Source organism: Pseudonaja textilis, chromosome 4 (genome assembly GCF_049901715.1).
Source record: "Pseudonaja textilis isolate UNSWEBS1 chromosome 4, rPseTex1.2, whole genome shotgun sequence".
NCBI lineage: Eukaryota > Metazoa > Chordata > Lepidosauria > Squamata > Elapidae > Pseudonaja > Pseudonaja textilis.
Window position 1 is genome coordinate 67,514,036 of NC_141993.1, and position 24,026 is coordinate 67,538,061.

At 37.3% G+C, this 24,026-nt stretch overlaps 2 protein-coding genes across 2 annotated transcripts in view; both read right to left on the minus strand.

Moving 5' to 3' along the window:
* The window catches only part of WWTR1 (WW domain containing transcription regulator 1), an 89,769-nt gene extending 76,896 nt beyond the window's left edge, over nucleotides 1–12,873 (minus strand). The window contains exon 1 of the mRNA XM_026701595.2: nucleotides 11,379–12,873. Within this exon, the coding sequence (XP_026557380.1) occupies nucleotides 11,379–11,803 (425 nt within the window). The 5' untranslated portion in view covers nucleotides 11,804–12,873. The remainder of the gene's footprint in view (nucleotides 1–11,378) is intronic.
* A 1,790-nt stretch (nucleotides 12,874–14,663) lies between these two features.
* On the minus strand, nucleotides 14,664–23,766 carry COMMD2 (COMM domain containing 2). Its single transcript, XM_026701600.2, has 5 exons — nucleotides 23,551–23,766; nucleotides 20,456–20,533; nucleotides 18,149–18,231; nucleotides 17,603–17,776; nucleotides 14,664–15,312 (listed from the first exon to the last, which is right to left on the minus strand). The coding sequence occupies exons 1-5, from the start codon at nucleotides 23,615–23,617 to the stop codon at nucleotides 15,115–15,117; spliced, it is 600 nt and encodes a 199-aa protein (XP_026557385.1). The 5' UTR covers nucleotides 23,618–23,766; the 3' UTR covers nucleotides 14,664–15,114.
* Nucleotides 23,767–24,026: the final 260 nt, after the last annotated feature.

Here is a 24,026-nt window from a genome sequence, read left to right on the forward strand (position 1 = left end):
ATCGGTAATTTGGAACTTCTGCATTTGGACCTGATTTTTCATGCCTGGCAAGACAAGACCTATGCAAATCCTTCAGCATGAAGATACTACTATCTATTCAGTGCAGCCTTGTAAGTGGAAATGGTCTTAGTTATCATTACTCCATTCCCTTGTTGCACAGTTTCTCATTCTGAATGGCCACATGATGATAATTTGTGAATTGCCTGAACTAGGTGATGATGTCATAAGCTCATCCCTTTATTTATTAGAGAAATTTTGTTACACTGAAGAGAGATAGATGATTTCCCACAAAATTGGTCATGATTCCCCAAGTCATCATTCTGGTGGAAACCAAAAATGTTAGTCATTATGTTTTTCCCATGCTAGGCAGATTCAGTTTTTTGAAATTTCTTCCAAATCCAGACATCACTATTTCAAATCCACATGTCAAGGTGCTTTGGATTCTCTATAACCGATCAGGATCAAATCACTGTTGTTTTCGAACTGCATCAGGTGATTTTTGCATATATGTCCTATATTAAGGATCAGGCAAATACTATGGACATAATTTACTTAGACTTCAGTAAGGCATTTGACAACGTAGATTGCAATCTACCCCTTAGTAATATAGAAAAACCTAGGGTAGAGAGCATCACCACTAGATAGATCTGCAATGGTCTGAGCAACTCCGCATGTAGTCCTCAGTGGAACTACATTTAAATGGACGGAAGCATCAAAATTCTATCTTAGGCCCTGTATTTTTTGACATCTTCATAAATGATTTACATAAGGGGAGAGATTTGCAAACACCAAGCTGGGGGGAATAGTGATGGTACTGCTTTATACTGTAGTAGTGATGCCACACTTGAAATAATGTATCCAGTTCTGGTCAGTACAATGCCTTTCTGAGACCCTAGAAAGAGTGTTGAGAGCAACAAAGATAATAAAGGGTCTGAAGGCTAAATTGTATGATGAACAGTTAAGATAACTTGGTACGTTTAGCCTAATGAAGAGAAGGTTTAGGGAAGACCCGATAGCAGAAGGGCTACCACAGGGAAGAGAGGATCAGTATTCTCCATAGCACCTGAGAAGAGGGTGAGAAGCAATGAGTGGAAGCCAGTCAGAGGGAGATCCAATCTGGAAATAAGAAGGAATTTCCTGACAATGAGAATGATTGATTAATAGAAGAGCTTGCTTTTCAGAGTTGTGGGTGCTCCATCACTGGTGATTTTCAAGAAAAGGCTGGACAACTATGTGGCCAGGATAGTATAAGGAATTCTGCTATAGGCTGGGTGTTGGACTAGAAGACCTCCAAGGTTTCTTTCAGTCCTATGTTCCTGTAGAAATATATTTTGTCAGCAAATGTATAACTTTAATACTCTGAATTTGTTTTCTTATTCTATCGAGAAAAATACAAGAGAAAACATGCAGCATCATTCTGTTACTTCTGAGTAAATATCAGATTCACACAAAGCATGACAAGACTAAATAAGTTGTTTTGCTGTGCATAAGAAATAGTTATAGGTAGAAAATCTATCTTCTGTGGAACATAATTATTACACTTAATAGAAAATGTGCAGGGGGGGAGAGAAAATAGGCCCCAGGGTTTAAATTTGAAGCCTTTTTGCTCTCACTCATTTGAGTCAGTGTACATTCAGCTATTCTTTTCCTGGCCTTCAAAACTAAACTCTTCCATGTTTATATAACAATTTTGCCTGACTTGAGAATCATTGCCTCCTGCCTCAGGATGGATTAGATTGTGTTGTTAATTATTAAGAATTATCCTAAAGAAGCTATGCTTAATTGCCTGTGATATAAATTCCTGGCAAATCAGATATGATTATTGTGGGTTTTCCCCCCTATTGTTAATGTAAAATAGCAGTGTTAATGAAATCATTTAGCGTGCAAAAGAAATGGCATAGCCCAAAATCTTGGCTTCTGCAATCACTGCATCTTTCAGCTAAACACAAACTATAAGGCAAAAGTTCTATTTGGAGATATGCTGTTGTATCTCCAGATGTGGTTTAGGTCAGCCTTCTAATTTAGCATGTCACTAGATTTTGGAGAAACTAAGATATAACATATAGGATGGTGGGGAAGGCTGGTTTAAAATAATGCTGGTTTAAAATATCAACAAAGAATATACTTATGTAGGCCTGCTGAGTCTAATAGACTTTCTAAATAAAAGTACATGAAAGAAAGTTTTTTTGTTGATATTTTTAGCATACAGTGCAAGCCTTCATTCATTCTGAGCCTTGTTTCCTGTTCTTGCAGATTCAGTCTATTTGCTGGTTTTCTGTTCTAGTTACATTATATGCTCCTTTTTCCATTTTTTTTATATTTGTCAGTTTTGTCCCTCAGTTTGCCAGTTTTTTGTGCAATCATGGTGGTCTAATATATAGTGTCTCTTGTTTTTCTTTCTCTGCAGTGTTGTTTTTGTTTGGGCATTTATTATCTAATTTTTCAGAATTTCCCAAGCATCCCCAACTGTTATTTCCTCTAGGATTTCCATCCGCGGAATCCTTCCTATTCTCTCTCTTAAGTTTGTTGAAGTCAGCTTTGTTAAAATCTAAAACACTAATCTGACTTTCTTCAGTTAACCAGAACATGGATTTTAGTGAATTCTAGTGTGACATGGTCATTCTCTCTCAAAGTTCTTACAACGCCCACTCCTGCAGTTCATCCCTATTAGTAAAAATTAAGCCTAGTAGAGGCTCACCCTCTTGTTCCCTCCTCCATAATTTGAAGAATAAAATTGTCTGCTAGGCATATCATGAACCTGTTCAATCTCCCACTCTCTGCAGAATTTGTTTTCCAATTGATGTCTGGATAGTTAAAATCCCTTGTTCCTACAGTAGTGTGTTTCCTGCACACCGTGGCTTAATCGTTTTGCAAAAAGTTCATCTACTTCCTTTGCTTGATTGGGTGGCCCACACACCTATTGCAATATCATTTCTTTTCCTCCAAATATTCACATATTCTCTGCATTTTCATCATTAGCCCAGTTAAAACATTAGACAACTTGATTTCAGGAATCTGAGCAGTGTAGAATTAATGCCTACACAGTTCTATTATTCTTGACCATTCCTGCTGAAACTACATGTTTGTACAAGACCTGAATGCAACCAAGGCAATGCATCCCTTCTACTTTGCATGATATATCAAGATGACCTTTAAACAACAATTGGGAGAGGTAGTCAGCACTTCCAGAAAATCAGCTTTTGGAGAAAAGCCTTAGATCTACCAGAAAGTCAACTTTTTTTTAACCTGTCAGGAGTGTGTGGACCTAAGAAATTTCTATGTCTTTATAAAAGTTTCACGTTTTGTCTGTGCACTATTTATTGATTACCTATATCCCTCTAGTATGGAATCAATTATAATTAAAATATATAAAAATATATAACCTTGATGTGTATGTGTGCTTATGCATTCACATATACATGACAATACACGCATGTGTGTGTATAACATTACAGTATACAGCATACAGTTTCTAGGCTGGTTACAGAATAAAAACAACATGAAACAGAATTCTTGCCAATAAAAGTTAAGCAAGCATTCTCTGTTATGCTTCTGCCAGCAGGCAAAAGAGTTTTCATTCGGTCTACCTTATTGATTTGTTTTTGAATTAGGCTTTAAAATGACGGGAGTTATTACTTCTTACTCTTGAAGAAGTTGAAGATTTTAATTATCAGGGTTTTAATGTTTTAATTCTAGCTTATGTTATCTGTATGTAATCTTATGTTAATTAGCTACACTTATTCCCATGCAACACTTTATGTACTTGCTAACAACCAGCATTCCACCAAATTCAGTCCTTAATTGCTTACTCTCATGGAAGCCAATATGGAATTAGTGTCTTATTAGAAGTAACACTGAATGAAGAAAGAATGAAGGGAATATAGGTAGTCCTTGATTTATGACCACAATTGAGCTCAATTGAGCTTGCTTAGCTCCATTGCTAAACTCCATTGCTAAGCAAGTCAGTTGTTAAGTGAGGTTTGCCCCATTTTATGACCTTTCTTGCTACAGTTGTTAAGTGAATCATCACAGATGCTAAGTTAGAAACATGGCTGTTAAATAATTCTGGCTTCCCCGTTGACTTCGCTTATCAGAAGGCTGCAAAAAGTGATCACATGAATCCAGGACACTGCAATCATCATGAATACATGCTACTTTTATGTGACCCTAGGAATGCTGCAACAGTCAAGTGTGAAAAACATCATAAATTTTTTTCAGTGCCATCATAATTTCATTTAAAAAATGGTTGTAAGTTGGGGACTACCTGCAACATATTTCTAGCTATATAGGAAATCTACAGAAAATTTAGCATCTTCTCAGAACAGTGCCTTTAGCATAGTAAGTGAACAGTTCAGAAGTAGACAGTACATTGCATCTAGTATCTGGTAATGTAATGAAATGTGTATGCTTAACTATATATTTATAGCATGCTACAATGTTACAACATACTCATGACACAAGACAGGCCTTGTATTTTCTGATATGCATGTCAAGAATAGAAATAGATAGTGGATATCAGACTTGTAAATAGCCATTCATCTATTTCACAATTATAAATAAGAACAGCTTCCAAGACTACGTTAATTTCCTGTCTTTTTTAGTCATCTCTATAAATTTGCTAGTATACTCTATACATCATCTAACATATGAGTAAAATAGGTGAGCATTTTTCAGCTTCTTTGTGATGCTGCACATACATACAGACTTTTTATTCAGCATCTAGTTCAGTGGTGGCTAACCTTTTGGGGCTCCTGTGCTAAAAATTGTGTGTGCGCTTCTGCGCCAGCACCCAGAAGGCAATGTGTGCACCCCCACGCCCCCTGGGGATGCATGCACAATCTCCCTCACCACCACCCCTTACCTGCACTGCGCTTCTCAGCTGATTTTCGGGCCATTTAAGGCCTTTTTCGGCCTCCCAGAGGCTTGAGGAAAACTTCTGCAGGCTTTGCAAGCCGAAAAATGGGCCCGTTTCATCACTTCCGGTATTTCCAGAAATATAGGAAGTGACAAAATGGGCCTATTTTTCATCCTGCAAAGGCTTTCCTCAAGCCTCTGGGAGGCTGAAAAAGGCCTAAACAGGCCAAAAATCAGCTGTGAGGCACACACATGCACAGTGAGGTAAGTTTGCCTGTGGCTCACGTACCAGCACAAACGGCTTTGCGTGCCACCTGTGGCACGCGTGCCATAGGTTCGCCATCATGGATCTAATTAATTGCTTTTGTTTCTCAAAAAAAGCAAGTTACTGATTCTTACAACTTTAAAAAAATAGCTATGTCTGTCTATTTAGCTGTGACGTATTTCAAGGAAGCAACTTGAGGAAACAGATAGAATTTCCTGTAATCTTAGCTTAATCTTGTAAATTATCCTCTCTTTTACTGACCTGCAAAAGCTTATCAAATGAATGTAAAACTAGTTTATTTGCATATATGTTAGATATCAGAATTCAGATCTCCTTAATACGTTTTGGTTCACCCTGGAATAAAAGACATATATATCTTGAAGAATTGTCAGTCTTGTTTGACATTTTCGAATGTGAGTTTCTTGAAAACAATTGGTGGATCTGCATTGCAGACTGAAGCGTGAAGTTATTGGAACTCCCACATTCTATAGAAGCTGAGCTTCATCTCATGTAAATTTCTGATTTTAATGATACACGCATTTTTCCTCAGCTCTGGGACTACATTCTTAGGGGCAGGAGCAACATGGCATGCAAGTTGCTGAGCCTTGTATGTCAGCTACTAACATTACTATTGTAGAATTGTGGAAATGGCCTGTGTTGCTGGCTTAAGGAGAAACCATCTGGCAAATTCAGAAAGAGGGACAGTTCCTGTGGTGGTTGTGCAGCAGACCAATGATACAGCTTAAGACAGAAGCCTACAAATTCTTGTGTAATCTGTTTTAGAGCAAAAATAAATAAATGGTATATAATTATTTAAATCAATAAAGATATGGGACAATTCTACCCAAGTGTACTTTCTTGTTGCTGATCAGAGAATACAAGCAAAGGTGTTAGTAAGATACTCTACAGATGTAGAAAGGAATGTGTGTGTGGTGGTGGTGGGCATAAGGTTTCTACCTCACATAAGGACTGTCACATATTCCTCAATACACCATAGCTTCTTGCTTGAATTTGCTTAAATGAAACAGACTGGTGACAGCTGAATTTTAATATTTTTTTTAGCTGATTGGCTTGAGCTAATAGAAATGTAAAAAGACAACGGGGAAGCCAGATTCGCTTAAGAACCTATGTTACTAACCTAACAACTGCAGTGATTCACTTAACAATTGAGTCAAGAACGGTTGTAAAATGGGGTAAAATTCACTTAACTGTCTCGCTTAGCAATAAAAAAATTGGGCTCAATTGTGGTCATAAGTTGAGGACTACCTGTACTGTGCAAACAGGTACGCTTTAACTAAGTATTCATAAGCTGTTCTTTTAGATTTTAATGGTGCTTGGCTGCACAGCTTCTTTTTCTACACCTATGTATACATTTTTATCCTATTTACACAGGATAACTCATTTCATCTGGAGGAATTATTCTACAAATACATTAATATAGGGGACAGCAACATGGCACCCACAATCCCCCATATCAAATATTCAAGGAATATGATTTAAAAATACCCCCAAATCTTGAAAAATGACAAATTTCTCAACTTTCTCATTAATCATAAATTTGCTGAGTCCTACAATAATGAATCAATCTAGTTTTTTAATGTGCCACAAGTTTTTGTTTATATTTAGAAAATCAGCCAGCATGCTCTGAAGTAGAACTAAAATGTTTTTAAATGATTTTAGTATTTTTAATTGTAAAATGTCTTTTTTTTTCTTTTTGAATTGTGAGCTAAACAGAGACATTAACTGAGATAGGCAGCTACAGAAAACAAACAAACAAATTCCTGGTGGACATTGGATACATCTATACAGTTTTCCTGATGCCAGAATCAACATGGATTGCCATTCTCATATTCTAGGATGCTTTTTTGAATTTTAGCCTGAAGTTTTGGATTTTTTTTCCCCCTTTGAAAATAGATCATTTACAATTTGGAGCCCAAATCTCACTTCTGCTTTATATTCTATTCTCATCTCTTAGACATTTTTTTTCTATCCTGGAATAGGTGAGTATGAGTTGGATTTTTAAAATCAGAGCCATCTGTTTCCTTGAATTTAGACTGCTATTATTTTATTTTATTTCTCCCAATTGTCTCATTGGCTACAGAAAGCTTTGGAGCAGGAACATTCACTATCATTGCACAAGAGTTCCTACAACTTTTCCCACATGTTGTCAGAGGTCCAAAAAAGGTGGGACTGCCTGGTCTACCATAACTATAAGGTCTTTGGTAATTGTGTTTTTATTTATTTAAAATAAATAAAAGATGGTGACTTGTGATCTTTTTATTGAGAAAATATGCATATTTTAAAAGGCCAAATATGTTCCACATTACCACACACTTTTTCCTAAACTTTTTTATACCTCTAAATTTCTCTAGCACTATTCCCCGTCCCCAAAAAAGCAGTTGGCTGCCATTTTGAATTTAAAATCTTATTGAAAATGTGGCATACACCTTAAAATGTTATTCAAGTGAGTTAAAAGAAAAGACTACAGATTCACCCAATCTAATAGAAAACAGAAAATCCTAGATCTACATTATATCCTTTTGTACCATTATAGGCCCATTCAAACAACTTTAGAAAACAACTTCAATAGATTGCCAGCTTTGATATAGCAGAATATAGATACTTTGGCATTTAGTAGTATACAAGTCAATTAGTGACTTCAGCTACATTTTTTAGAGCCAGCATATAAGTGTCTAATTAAAGAGTAATTCTATGTTACCAGAAAAAAGGGAAAGATGGAGAGACAGGAAAATTCAATGGCAAAGCAAAAATCACATTTTCTCATGACAAGAAATCTACCCCAGCAGTGTTTCTCAATCTGAGCAATTTTAAGATATGTGAACTTCAATTCCTAGAATTCTGCCAGCTAGGAAAATATTGTTCTCGGGGAATATTGAAAAAGCACTAGAGCAGGGCTGTGAAACTTGCGGGCCATGGGCCAACTGCGTCATGCACTGACCACACCCATGCCCGGTTTAGTGAAGGGGAAAAATGTCACGATATACCATGTGATGATGGCGTGGCGACATGAGTTTGACAACCCTGCTCTAGGTACAATTGTTCTACTACATGCATTGCACCCTAAGACCATTTTCTTATTTGCTAAATAAGGAGTAAATTTGACTACACCATATTATCAAGAGAAGGAAAAAGGGCCGAAGCACTGGATGTACCATACATACAGGTAATCTTCAACTTATGAACTTAGTCTGGAATTTCAGTCACTAAATGATGCGGTTACAAGCCATCCCATGAACGGATCTGATTTTATAACCATTTTTACACCACAGTCGTTAACAGAATCACATGGTTATTAAGAGAATCTAGCATCCCTAATTTACTTTGCTTGCTTGGGAAGGTCACAAATTCCAATCATGTGACCACCAAATGCAGCAACTGTCATAAGCAAAAGTCAGGTGCTAACCACCAACAATAACATGATTGCAGAGGTGATGCAAAAGTCTAAGTTTGGGGATGAGTTGTAAGTCACTTTTTCTGAGGCTGTTGTAACTTTGAACTGTTTAATTAAACTATTTGTTGCAAGTCAAGGACTACCTGTAGACACCCAATCCATTGGGAGTACTTTGATTTGGATTCCTGCATTGAGAAGAGGTCGGATTCCATGTCTTTTTTAGTTTTTTTTAAGCTTTCTAGTTCCCTTTCACAATATACATCCTATTGATGCTCTCAGTAAAATGGGTCCAGATGTATCTGAATGTATAAAGCAACTTACAGATCTTTACAAGCTGGGAAAACAAAACATTGCCCAACAAAAAAATGTTTTTCTTCCTCCTTCCCTCAGGGCAATGGCTTTGCTAAAGTTCCTTTCGATGTAAGGGGCCCCAAAGGTTGACTTTGACCATTTCTCTAGTTTCTTCAGAGAAACAAACATATTTTAGAATTCATCCTTATCCACAAATGCCACTATTCTATTTTCCAAATAATTCTAACTGTCACTTCATACACATTCATTTATTATTATTTATTATTTCTTCCATCTTCTGGACTCCTTGTTTGAGGACATGACTAAATTCTACCATGGAAAATAGTTCTAAATTAGTTACAAACTAAATCCAACCATAAACAATAGTTCTTTTATTGACGTTTGCTAACATTATTACATTCCTGTGTATTGGGGAGGCAGTTCTTAATTAGCCCTCACCTTACACTCATCAAATTTTAGCTCCAGAACCAATTTTCCCTGACACAACTCCCTCCAAGCATGCATCATGTAGCAACATCTTGTTCCAATCCTCTGACTTTTGAGGTAGCTAGGACAGGAAAAAGCAGGAAACAAAATGCATTGTAGGCATTTTTGAAGGACCATATAAAGAGTTGCAGTGGGCCAATTGTGTCATTGCTGACACCATCCAAGTCTCCTGGCTTGACTGAGAATAGCATGTATTTGCAAAACTGTCCTTTTCTGGTTCTCACAAAACTCCCCTTTTCTGGTTCTCACAAAACTCCCCTTTTCTGGTTCTCACAAAACTCCAAAGACACCTAGATATGTTTACTCAATGAGCCGTAAGAAAATTTGGTTTTGACTTAGAAAAATCCATATAAACCATTCCAATGTAATTTGAAAGATATGGCTTAGAATGAAATATGAATCAGGCCACTAACTTTGATTCTGACTTGGAGAAATAAAATAAAAATGCCACTGTGTTTTATACACATGTATTGCTTTATGTCTCATTAATGAAATATGCTCAAAAGAAACCAAGCCTTAATATTAAATGTATGGATATAGACATTTTAATTTTAATTTAGAAAATGAAATATGATGTTCCAGAATATATAGTTTGATCAACCATCTTTTCACAAACATCACAACACATTAAAAATAGGCAGCATCTTGAAGGTGATAGTTATAAACTATTTTTGTTTATTGCTGGTAGACAGATAGTAAGGACGACAATGGAGAATTTCTGGCAGAGGTGAAATGCTCACATCAGTTTTGCATATTTAATCCCCGCCATTACAAGGAATAAAGTACATTTGTTTAAGGCTTGGAAGAATGAGTAATGTAATACATCTTAGAATGTAAATGTAAAACCAGAGGAAATCCAGGTTCAAATCCTCATTCAGCCATACAGCTCACTTGGAACCTCATAGTAACTTGTATCTTAGGCTAACTAACAGACTACTATCTGGATACTAAGGATGGGTAGCGTGGTCTGGTGGACTGAAAAGTCAGTGTAAACAGTGAACTGGAATGCTTCTGTTCAAGTCTCTCCCAACCAGGGACCTGATGGAGATTGTGGTCAGTTACTTTATCACTATTGAAAGCTCTCTCATAGGTTAATGTTGAGAGGATAAAATGAAAGATGTTATGAATACAATTTTGTACATTCACCTTTGAAAGGCAAAATACACAAAGGCTGTGTTCGATAATAACTTTGTAACTGAACTAACCCATTTTTGTTTGATGTAGTGAACAGTTAACTAATCCAACAGCCTGAATTCACACACTGCATTAATCCTAAAAAATATCTAACAAAATCTAAAACTTTTCAATCTTTGATAATTTGTGCAAATGCAGAGATCAAATCTTTAGCTGATATAGTTATGCGAACCCAACAATGGAGTGAAAAAGTTCCTCTGAGCATATACAAAATCTTTCTTTATAGTGAGCCACATTATGCCATCCAAAATGGGTTTTGCAAGACATTCCTTGAAATGTCTGTACAATTTATTAGACACAATAAAGGTGCCTAACACCACTGTTCTGTCCGATATGAAAAGAAGAGTTACAAGTACACTCCAACACAATTCAAAATAGGATGGGATTTTCTGAACTTCCTTGGCAAAGCACTTTCATCAAAGAGAAGGTTGATCTTTGCTTAATTTCAGGAACAGTCTCTGAACTGTTCTTGGGAAATATTTCAGTGGTTTTGATCCAATCTTCCAAATCTGGACTACAGTCCCAAGATTGTCTTGTTGGTCTCCCATCCAAATACTAAAGAGGGCAGATCCTACTTAGCTTTTCCAGATCAGGCAGGTTTTTCTGGAGACTGCCACTTATCCAACTTTCAGCAGGAAAGTTTTTGCAATGAAAGGAAATGGCCTCCTTTCAAATGAGAGGGCACGGCACCTCTGCTGCTTTGCTTTCCAAGTTTGCATGCCAACTAGGCCTACCTGGAGTCGCCTCCGGGCCTCTTTCCCTTTCCCAGACTCAATAATTACTCTCAACCTTTTGTTATTCACCGATCGGCAGGTTAGCACCTGGCCCTCCCCTCCACCGTACACCCTTACTTACTTGAGGAAGTATCTCTGACCCGTGTGCGTGAGCGCCATCTCCCAGCCGGGAGGAAGCGGCAGCTCATCCGTCACGTCGTAGGACTGCTGGCGAAGGTGGGCATGCTGTTGAGCCGGAGTCGGGGTGGCTCCCGCCCCGGTGCCCAGCTGCAGGGAAGCTGGCGAAGAGTGAGAGCGGACGTGGTGGACCCCGACGGCAGCGCTGCTCAGCCGGGGAGGGTGGCTGCCCGAGTCGGTGCTCGATTGGCGGGAATGTGATCCCGAATCGGGCTCCTGAAAAAAAGATTCGGGCAGGATCTTTTTTCTCCACGAACTGGGCTTGGGATTCATGACCGAGTTGAAGAGAGCCTCTAAGTCAGTGTCCAGATCCTGGGTGACATGGATCACTTGCTGGCCCGGCGGGGGAGGGACGGCAGCAGGATTCATTTTTCCTACCTCGAGCCAGAAAAAGTTTGCCGCGGGACCTCGCAAAGAGGGAGAGGGGCAGGGGGCTAGAAGCAGGAATCAATCAGAGCCGGCAGGCCAGGATTTCTCCTTTGAAAGTTGCCTCGCAGAACTTCCAGCCTCCTTTGCTCCGACCGACCAGGACAAGATTCCCGGGAGCTAGTATCGGTCTGCGGCGAATTAAGTTTCCGAAGCAAAGCTCTCCCTCGACCTTTCTCCCCCACGCCCCCCCCCACCCCTTCGCTTGCGAAAAGGCCTCAAGGCAGAAAATCCAAGGCGGTTATCCCCTCCCTCCCCAAAGTGTATCTTTATCTCGCAGAATCTCCCCAAACGGTTGAAGCAAATCCAAGTCAAGGCCCGGAGGAAAGTTATGCAACTCCCCCTCCCCCCCCAGAACTTCGGAGATCTGCTACAACTCCCCCTAAGAAAACAGCTCCTTTAAAGGACTAAGGAGAGAGAGAGAGAGAGAGATCTTCTCCCGCGGCTGTCACGAAAGGCAGGCAGGAATTCCAAAAAGGGCCTGGGACTCGAAGCCACAGGGGATCCCGCCGGGAGGGCCAGTCCGACCTAGAACCCCGAGAAGCGAACGGTCGGGTTTAGGACGCCCCCCCTGAAATCTCAGCCGCGCTCTGTTCCGGGCCTGGCGTCCGTCCTCTTCGTCCCCCTCGCGGGTGCAGAGGGCGGCCCCGCTCAGTCACTTTCTACTATTATTTCTCTGTCTTAAAAGAAGCGACTTTTGCGGGACGGAGGGTAGTCGGTCCCTTCTTTCTTTCTTTCTTTCTTGTTCTTTCTTTCTGTCTTTCGTTTTACATACCCATCCTGTAGATCTTGAAGGGCTGAGTGCTTCCACAGTGGCGCCGCCGCCGCCACGATCGACTATACTAAACAAACTTACCCAAAACTCTCAGTTAGGGCGGCGCAGAAAGTTTGGCAGCTGCATTATTCATGAGCTCAGCGTCTGGGACCAGTCCGATTACACGGTACACCCACTTGCCAGCTCTCCCTCCCACAGCTTGTTTTAGAGAGCCGGACCCTGTTGGTTTTTTTCGACTGGGAAACAGGAGCTTCCTGGGGATGGGCTGAGGGAGTTTACCGGAATCTCGGACGGAAATCAAGGAGGGTTCTGACGAACAAATCAGGCAAAAGGCGTGCCAGGGCTTCCTCCAGCTGCTCCTTTTGGAGCTTCAGCTAAGAAGTAATCCAGAGCCAGGATGCAACGGATTTAGGACCGAGACAGCCAACTGTCTACATAGTCCACTGGCTCTTGTGGATGCCAAATCCGTTTTTATACTTCATTGTTTTCAACTGGGAAAAAAAAAACTTGATTGTATTGCACTGCCAAGCTGTAAGGCAACAAACATTCCCAGGCCCTAGTCCCACTATGTCCATTACTCACCACAAATTTCCACTTTATCTGCATCTTGCTCCCAACTTGAGTGAAGTGGCATAGTGGTTACTGGGTTAGTATGATCCATGCATCTTGAGTGGGCCCAAAATAAAGCTAACATAGCAGGTCCATGCCACGTATAAATACAAAGCAAACCAACCATAATTAGCATAATGTGTGAATCCAGTGGAAGAAATATCCCTAGTGGATAGATTTAGCTTAGGAGTAAAAAATCTCAAATATTAAATGATGACTTCCGCTGGCCATGCTTACATGTTCAATGGGAATTTGAACAAAATAACTAGAGCGCCACAGATTTGCCAGCATATTCAGAGTTCTTCAGCTTTCTTTTCTTATAGGTGACATATCTGAATATAAATCTCAGCAACACCTTACAAGACGCATTAACTGAGCCATCAATGAGCCTTTGGTTGCATTCCAGAAGCTGCATTTCAAAAGAGAATCTCTTCCATCATATATACTTTAATATTCACTTGAGACTTTATGGTTCATCAAAATTCTATTTAAAAACCCTGCTAAATGAGAGCCAATGGGAACATAGCTGTTAAATACTATTTATTCAGCACTCATAGTACTAAGTATCTGCTTAGCTATGACACCTACCAGATGAGTAAGATTAAACCATAAAAAACCCTAATAAAGCTTAAAACTGGCCACATTTAATATGCTGACCAAATAAATTATATTTGTTTTTAATTGAGATAGATGTATAATAGGATGGTCAGTACAATTACAGTAGAGGGAAGTCTTCTGCCAGATAAAAATAAATATGCAATTATTTTAATTTTATAATTTGCCTACTTCAGAAATATTCAATTGGTATTGCAACCCTAACAGACTTCAATAGGAATAACTGAGCATGGGGGGGCTAATTTTAAGATAATTTTAAGTAAATACATCTATGATTATATTGCTGTCCTGTCTTAACCAAGTTAATTTTTGAACAAGTTTTCACTGAAGAGTCATGCTAATTAAGATGAAGATTATAGCCTGGAAAGGCAGTGAGCAGCTTGAGAAAGAGACTGGGCATATTACATAATGAGGAACAAGCCTTGTATGTTCTTAGAAAAGGATAGAAATGTTTTCTCCCATCTTAAACCCTAAAATCAGCCATCATATTCAATAATCCCCAAATCAGACTATTAATTTGTTTAACATAAGCATGTCCAGTATTCGCCAAGTTTTCAGCCCAAGGCTCCTTGATTAACTTTTCTCCTGTATCTGGAAAAGATAGAGACTTTGGGCACCTGGGACTTCTCCATACCAAATGGAGAATAAACACAGACTTGTGACAATTTCCACTAAAATAATGTATATCCATTCATGACAACAATTATTTTTAAAGGATCCATTATTTGTTCTGATTTATGATTTATACTTTTCTTTAAGCCCAGCTGCCTAAATTATACACGTGAATATACAAACAAAAATAACTTGTGTGAACGTTTTAATGAATTTTTAGAATGCAATATTTGTAATATTGCTTTTTACACAGTATCAGTTGAGTTACAGCATGACAAAATGTTATATTTCATTAACCAGTAATTTGTTGAAGAATAATACTGTAACTGTAAGAAACAAGTCTGAAGTCCAAAAACATATAAAATGTTAATATACATGTTTTGTTCTTAAAGAATGGAAAAAGAAACAATTGGTCAAAAACCATTGTATGTTATACATGGAACAGAAAAAGCTCACATAATCAACTATTTATGCATGATTAAAGTTTATGACAGTTATTCTAACTTGCATCCAGCAACATTATCAACATAGCACCCAATCAACTTCAACCAGTAAACATTGTTTTATGTTCTTGGAATACTGCTCTGACTGGTCCAAATGCACTGCTTCCTATAATTATGCAGATTTTACTGTAACAAAAATACTATTTGATGTTGCGCACTATTCGTCTGCAATGATTTGTTTTCATTTCTCCCAGTGCTTGCTCCATTTGTTGAATTAGATGGAGCAATGTGGCAGGATCAGTTTGTAGTATTTTTGTCGTTTGATTTTCATTCTCATTAAGGTGTAGCTTCAAAGTTACAGCTGGCTTAATTTGTTGCCTCAGACTTCTGCTGGCAAGCTATTTAAATTGTGAGATGGAAAAAGTGATAAATATAAGGATGAATCAAGAGCAGCCATATTCATAACAGTCATAAAACAAATGTTTACAAAAATGTAAGTTTGTTACAGTACATACCTGTTTCTTCATTATTACTGAATATTCCAGTTTTACTGATAGTCATTCACTGCAGTTTGAAAATTTTAACCAGAACTAAATATCATCTTGGGCATTCAGTTGTGTATAATATTGTATGCTCAAGAAGGCAGATGTAAAGTACGTTTTTTGCACATCTGTAGACTATGTTTTTTTTTTCCATTGCTTTATGACGGGTTGTCCTGGCTTAGGACAATTGGAAACAGAATTTCCATTGTTAAGCAAGGCACTTAAGTGAGTCACACCTGACTTTAGGTTCTCTTCTGCCATATTTATTAAAGCAACCCAGCTTCCCAAATTGATCTAGCTTGTTAGAAGCCAGCTAGGAAGATCACAAATGGCAATCTCGGGATCCTGGCATGCTCCAACTATCATACACACATACTGATTACCAAGCCCCCAAATTTTGATTACATAACCATGGTAATGCTGCAATGGTCATAATGCAAAGAACAGCTATAAGTTACTATTTTCAGAGCCACTTTAACTTCGAACAGTTGCTAAACAAATGGTTGTAAGTTGAGGACTACCTCTATAGTCAAGTTACGGCCATTTGGTTAGTGACTGTTTGAGGTTACAATTGTACTGAAAAAACTGACTAATAATGGTTTTGGCCATTGCAGCAACCCTGTGGTCACTTGACCATAATTCGGATGCTTGGCAACTGACATGTATTTCAGGGGTCATGGGATCACCTTTTGTGACGACCTGACAAGCAAAATTAACAGAGAAGCCGGATTCACTTAACAACCATGTTACTAACTTAACAAGGGCTGTGATTCACTTAACAACTGTGACAATAAAGGTCGTAAAATGGGGCAAAACCACCTTAACTGTCTTGCTTTGCAACAGAACTTTTGGGCTCATTTGTGATTGTAAGTCAAAGGCTACCTCATACGCAGTCTATTCTCTGCAGTTATTTGGTTGCTTTAAAACTTCATGGATAAGTAAGGCAGCTAAAATATATTGTGATTCCTTTTTCTGTAATCTAACACATTTTTTACATTTAACAAAAAGGCAATTGAATTATTTTATAAAAGTCAAAAAATCAAAATGTCATGGTTGTCCAAACATAACCTATTTGGGTGCAGGGAATGCCTATTAAATCCAAACATCCATTGAATTTGAATAATTTGTTTAAATTTATGCTATGTGTGTGTGTGTGTGTGTGTGTGTGTGTGTGTGTGTTTCACTCAAGCCTACTGTTTTCCAGGCATGATCAGGTGTTACTTTTTTTCAGATCAATCAAGTGTTGATTTGATTACGACAGGAATTCAACAACTAGCTTGACTCTTAAAAGCTGTCATGGGCTCTCATGGGCTGAGAAAGACTGGCCCAAGGTCATCCTTCTGGCTTTAGTGTCTAAGGTGGGACTAGAATTCACAGCGTCCTGGTTTCTGGCGTGGTGCCTTAACTACTACACCAAACTGGCTCCCATGTGAACCTATTACAAAGGTCTCCAAACTTGGAAAATTTAAGACTTCTGGGAGTTGAAGTCCACAAGTCTTAAAGTTGCCAATTTTGAGGACCCCTGACCTATTACATTATCTTTCTAGGAGACTTCAATAGGGCCTGTCAATGGGGTAATCCCTCCCTCCCAAACACACACATACATTTATAGTGTGTTACATTACAATGTTGTAAATATGTTACCCTAGTTCTAATTTCAAGAATTGGCTGATAAACAATTTAGTGTCTAATTTTTATTAGACTATGTACATCTTTTTAATATTTTCACTAGAACCTTTAATTTTTTTTCATGAAGCTACTTTGAATAATTTATTACATTGCCATTTAAAATGACCAACATTTATTCCAAATTTTCTATTGCAAAATAAAAGGCAATTTGAATAAAGTTCCAGTAATTTGCCACTATTGCACTAGTAAAATGGGAATGATGGAATTTTATAGAAGAATTTTCTTAATATGAATAAAGGTGAAAATTGCATTATCTTAATGAATAAATGGATAATTTATACAGTTCACTTTATTGTGTTCTTCTGTGAATAATTATGTGACAAAATGCATGATTTCAAAATACTGCTACCTCTATCTTCTGGAAAGAATGAATATTTACTAATTTGAAATAAATAAATTTGGTTCATACGGAAGCTGAAATGAATCAGTGAACATCTACTAATGCTTGTAATCTTACCTGCACATCTAGTCTCCACTCCAGATTATGATAACTAGGAAACTTCGGTGTTAGTTCACTCAGAATATTCCTGATCTCCTTTCTGTTGTCAAGATACAGCTGAAGTAATAAGGCATTCAATTCTTCAGGAAATTGTAATACAAGTATCGAGTCTTGAAAATCTATTTCAGATATCTAAAAAATAGTAAAATGCAGAACATTTAAATTTCCAGTGGCTTTTATCACATTTTGCCTTACTCCAAATGTATTTTTTGTTCCAATGATCACATTTCCCACTTTGAAATATGATTGGTCAGTAGAAATAAGCATATAAAAAATTTAAAACATGCAGATAATCATCAATAAGTGCTCTTAAAGTCAATGAAACCTGAATAAGTGAAAAAGTTAATAACTAAATAGTAAATGCACCAAAACCCGAAGAATGTTTAAACTTTCATTTGAAACACCACACCTTCATAGAAGTGACACATGCTTAATTCTCCCCCACAAAACAATCTGAAGTATATGCTTATTTCTCTAAATAGTACACATTGTGTAACCACTTACCATGAGTTTTGAGCTCTCAGTGAGAAGGTATGTTAATCCTTCTACTCCATGCTGAATTGTCTCACTATTAACATTAAGTTTTCCTAAAAAATGAAAAAGTCCACAGAAATACAACATATAAATGGCCTATAAAGGAAATAAATCATAAAAATAAATCATAATATATAGCTAGAAAACATAAGCTAGGTTTCAAATGTAAATGTATTTATTAAAAGCAAGCTCTCTTGAATTCTGCATGTAAATGATTAACAATGATTGAAAGAGGCACAAAGAGATCTTTGGCTTACAGTATCAACTGAAATTCATGTGAATGTCTACTAGAGCTCAATAAATGTTTTTCTTCTAAATCTAATGCTTCCATTTTTCATGAATTATCAGAAAATAAAATGAATAAGGAAATTAGAAAGCCAGGCCTTTGCTGTTTAGAATGCAAACTGCAAATATCTTGCCTACATGCTTTGTCAAATATTCCAAGCCTATAGAAAACACGCTTGTTTACCATATGTGACATCTCCATAACATGCTATATGTTCTGATTGTACCTCTTTTTTCAGAGTATACATTCCTAACTTAAATCCAATTCTGAAACTGCTATACCAATTCTGATGAAATCTCAATACAAGTGCAGTGGTTTAGCAATAGTTGAAAAAATCATGGTTCCTGCTTTGTAAGGAACTGAAAAAAGAATTTGACCACATTTATCAGAGATATACTGTATTTATCGGCGTATAACACGCACAGGCGTATAACACGCATTCCCTTTAAGAGGGAAATTTCAGGAAAAAAATATGCGGCGGGCGCAGCGCTGACATCACGTCACGACGCTGCGCCGCCGCTTAGGCACTATTGGGAACGGATCCCTTAAAGAGGATTCCGCTCCTTGATTATCGGCGTATAACACGCATACATCATTTGCCCCCTATTTTCAGGGGGAAAAAGTGCGTGTTATACGCCGATAAATACGGTACCTTTCATTATTTACGGATGTGATTTCAGAATGTCCTTATTGCTTTGCATTTGCAAGCAAGCTTTACTCCACCATTTCAGGACCCAGATTAATAAACTATATAAATAAAATTATATGAACATATTTTTTTTCTGAAATTATAGATGTAAGCATGCATTCATATTTAATTTTTATTTTCTAAATTGCTTCTGATTTTCAGCACATTACAAAGTTGCTTAACAGTTTATTTTGATAATTTCTAATGTACAGATCCCATCAAACCTGATTCATATTTAAGCACTGATTTAGCAAACAGGAATTGCAGAAAAATAAGTAAACAGGCTGATCAAAGAAGTATAAAATGCCTCATCTTTTCTCCAAACTGAACAGACAAATGAATAGGTTATTACAGAGGAAATCCTTCCTCTGCAAGTAATATGAAATCAATTATTCTCTCCTCCTTTCTCATGTTCAATAAAACTCTGATTTTTTTAAAGGATTAAAACATTTGCACATGTGTACTTTCAGAGGCCTCATTTGCAAGAGTGGAATCGGGCCTTTTCTCACTCCCTTTGTAACTTTATTGTTCTCCTTCAATGTCTTACTGGTTTTTCTTCTATGCTTAACACAGGCATTGATATCTGAATTCAAAGCTCATTGTTTTGATTGTAGATGGGAAAGCTAAAAGTCCCCCCACCCTTTTTTAATTTTAGGATTTTTAAAGGAGAAAAAGTATCCTTTAAAAACACCCCCCATAGTCTAAAACTAAATCCAAACAAATCTTTGTTTCCCTGTAAAAAACAAATAGACTTGCTTATTCTGATTTCCCTTCTACACTTTCACTTAAAAAATATTGTAGTGTCTTCTCTTTATCAATAGGGAAAATTAACAATGAAACAAGTCTCCATAGATGAAGAGAATCTATGGCTATGGCTTATGGTAAGGAAAATTCTGTTATTACTCCCTCCCCAATAAAATTTAAACATTAAATAAATCCTAACCTTAACAATAAATTAATAAAAGCTTTAAAATTAATCAAAGGAAAAAATAGTTATCCCATTTCTTTTGGATGGTGGCCTTTAGCATACTATACAAAGCCCTCAAGCTGAAAAAAGTTGTATTTTCTTATTTTAACTTGTTCAACATAGTTTCCTATGCCTATCACTCTGCTGAGTTAGTTTACAATTTTTTGTAACCATGATCTTAAACTATTTTGGACCAAGGTACAAATCTTATCCATAGTTCAAATTAATTGTTTGTTCGGTTAACATTATTTCTCCTCAATAGATAATATCAATAATAGATGTGTCATCTATTTCTGTTGCTTTTATAGACAGAAAACATAATGTCCTTATACTTACTTGCTGCTCCTTCGTAGACTTTAGGGTTTGTGCCTTTTCTTAAGAACTCAATAGCAATACGACCAAATTCATTGACAACTGAAAAAAGAAACACCATAATGGAATTATGGCTGGGATATAGAAGAACCTCCTTTAAAAGTAATCCATTTGAATACAATATATCTCTATCCACGACAAATTATGAATCTGCTTCTGAATTTACAGACGGAAATTTAGAGAATAATGAATGTGGACAGAAATGGACAAATTAAAGGAAGTAGCAAATCATTATTGACTGCCAGAGTAAAATTTCAATCCTTTTTTTTCACTTATACATTTTCCATATAACAGTGAATTAGATTCTAAAAAATTCTGGCTTGGGAATAAATATTACACTAATGCACAATATTCAAACATTTATGTACAGTTCATTCTGTCAGTTAAATGAACTTGAATGGTACTATTTCTGGTTTGTTTAGTATGTGTGCCTTTGCCTTCTCTCAATAAACCATAATTTAAAAAGAATCCATAATTTCTGATGTTAAGAAACAAGGCAGGGCTCAGGTTAATAACATTAAACCAATTTGCATAGGAATTTAACTAGGAGCAACAGCCAAGTAGCAGCAACAGAGCAGAGTGCCCAAAACTGCTTTTTCGGAGAAAACCAGAATTCCCCAAAAAATTATGTTAGAAATATTTGTTATATGATAGATGATGTTTGTCATATGATAAAAAGACTATTTGGATCACAAAATTACCACGTTCCCTTGAAACGATAAGCCAGAATACTGCCACAACTAACTGCATGTCAACAGTTAGCCAATTTACCTTTAGGTCTGTGGTTTTTCTTGTCATATGATCCAGGAACTCTTACTCCTCTTAAAAGTATTAATATACCATACTTTATAATAAAAGTATTATTATTCCTTGTGTGTCTAATCACACTTGGCCAATAAGAATTCTATTCTATTCTATTCCAATTTATGCAGCATTTTGTTTTAATTCTTTGGCTTCCCCAAATCCCAAAAAGACAAAAATAAGCAAAGTAACAAGAAAAAATGTTTTGGTTTGCTCAAATGTTACATAGTTGCAACATGTCTGTTATGGACTCCAATTATCCGAAAACAATAGTTAGTTGATCTATAACTGCTGTTATAATCTAGGAAGGGTGCTTCATTCAAACATGAATGAAAGTAACAGTGAAGATGGTTTTGCAAAGCATTAAAAAAATGAAGCTTTCCAACTCCTTGGGGAACATTAAAGCAGTTATTATGGTTTGCAATGCTTGTACTGCTACTTTAAAAACTGATCTTGGCTATCGCTACATGAATCATTTTATTGGGATGAAAATACACAGCTGCTTTAGCAGTTCAAGAATAAATGCTATATGTACATTTCTGCATTTTATAAAGCACTTCTGTATGTTTTATTTAGTCTACTAATGAGAACATAAATCACATGTGGACATAAATCAAATTGTTAAATATTTAATCAGTTGGTATACGTAATATTAATCTGTATATGATTCTACTTATACAAGTTTCTACAACTGTGTATAGAAGTAGCGCTATCAATTTTGCAAATTAAACTGCATATGAACTGAACCTGGGTGGGGAAGCTTTGGCAGTTTCTGAAGTGCTTCTGAAGTGGCAGCCACAATGTGCTTCCTAATATTACAGTCTACTTAAATGCAATTGTGACCAGGGAAGTCCCTAGCTCAAAAATTATATATATTCACAAGAAATCACAAAATGAGCCAAATATCACACAGTATACATACAATCTGAACTCAGGTTATATGATTAATTTGGTTCAATTTACTCAATGAATAAAATGTTGGTAGACTTTGCTATGTTTACCCAATACAGAAGCAATCACAAACTTCCTAAGATAGATTAGTTAACTTTGTTAACTAGCCACTTGCATGTTACACAAACCCAGGCCATTTAGCTATTCCATTCCTCAGTGTTTTGTAAAACCTAAAAAGTTTATTTCTATAAGCTGGTTAATCACATTATATCACAGCCACTGTGCTCAGTTACTACCGGTAGTTTGTAAACTATGGCTTATTGCTTAATTTGTTACACGAAACCAGCTAATTATGCTTCATTTAACTGTTAATCAAATCACATTTTAATCAAATATGTGAACAAAGGAAAAATAACTTGTTTCACTGTAAAAATATTTTAATTGTAAAAAAGTGAAATACAAAATAACCAAGGCAAAGTCATTCCCAATACAATTTTTGATCAACTGAAAGTTTCACAATTTTTTCTCTTATAATTTTTGCAAACATTTACATTTAACAAAGATACTCAGATATATGAGTAAACATAGGAATCATTTAGATTTATAGTCTGTGGTCTTCATTTAAAAATATTTACATGAACTTTTGATCTTGAAGATACAGAACAAAGTACTCCTCCTGACACTGTGTTATATAATCTGTTTGGTCTTTGTAAGCTATGCAAGATGTTCTAAAGGTCTTTGCAAAGCTTTCATGTTAAAACTGGAGAATTAACATAGGTCAAATTATAGAGTAGGTTTGCATTTCTTGAAGCTTAAGGTCAAAATGAATCATAAGTCTACATAGAAAATAAAGTAAACACATGTTGGAGAGGTTTAAAAGACGACCATATCCCTAGGCATCAATAAAACTACTATTAGAATTGTTATGCTTACTTGCAATAAATAATTTTACCACAAAAGCAGGGGCAGGAAAGTTATTTTTATTGGGCACTTGATTTTTTTTTGCTACAAACGTATCTGCTGGCAATAAAACTGCGAGGGTAGCCACACTTCCCTGGAAGCGTATTCTAAGGATATCCAAAGGGTGTTTTTAGCTGAGCAAAGGTATCCAGGGCGCTCTGAAGGTCGCAGCCCTAAATAATCCGATACTCCCCACTGAACATTCCCAAATAAACAGGCAAAGGCTTCTGTTGGTATTAGGATTACTTCCGCGCATTCCATCAAGCGCTTTTCCATCTCCCCCACAACCCCAAGGGAAGGGGACGAGGAAGGAGCCGCGATCCCCGGACCCACGCAGGTTCAGAGTGGACGAGGCCATAAGTGGGGCGAGTGGCACGCAGCCCTGCAAGCCCTCGAAATGCTCCTACCTGAACCGTCTACTTGGGGAAGGAAGCCCAGGTGTTCCTTGTGCTCTTCCGACAGCACCAGCAGCATCTTCCTCGCCTAGCGCCCTCCACCGACACAAGCGGCACTTCCCAACTTCACTACCCGCCGGGCAAAATTTCCCACCCGGCTGGTGTTACCGAGATAGCACTCCGCCGAGAGGCAGCTTCCCTCATCAAGGGTTCCCACTCGGACTCGCTTAAAGGCGAACGCGCTCTACTCTATTTATATAGCGTCAGCCCTTATGTGGAGTTCAGGATCTAAATCGAGGCGTTGCTTGCTGCCGCTGCCTCCTGGCAGAACTTTCCTACTCGCTCTCTTCTGTAACGTGTCTAAAACCCTGTTTAAAACATTTTAATGCAGATTTAATATTAAGCATGACTCTACAATACTTACTACTAACAGGGTCGCTTAGAGAGTCCCCTTTTGAAAATGTGAAGGGAAACGTTTTGGTGTCCTG

What these genes read in the sequence shown, in the direction of transcription:
- COMMD2 (XM_026701600.2), bottom strand. Translation starts at nt 23,617, where the DNA reads ATGCTGCTGGTGCTGTCGGAAGAGCACAAGGAACACCTGGGCTTCCTT. An exon ending in AGTCTACGAAGGAGCAGCAA is followed by an intron (nt 18,232 to 20,455) that starts GTAAGTATAAGG and finishes TTCATTTTTTAG; the next exon opens with GAAAACTTAATGTTAATAGT. An exon ending in AGTGGAGACTAGATGTGCAG is followed by an intron (nt 15,313 to 17,602) that starts GTAAGATTACAA and finishes CAATTTAAATAG; the next exon opens with CTTGCCAGCAGAAGTCTGAG.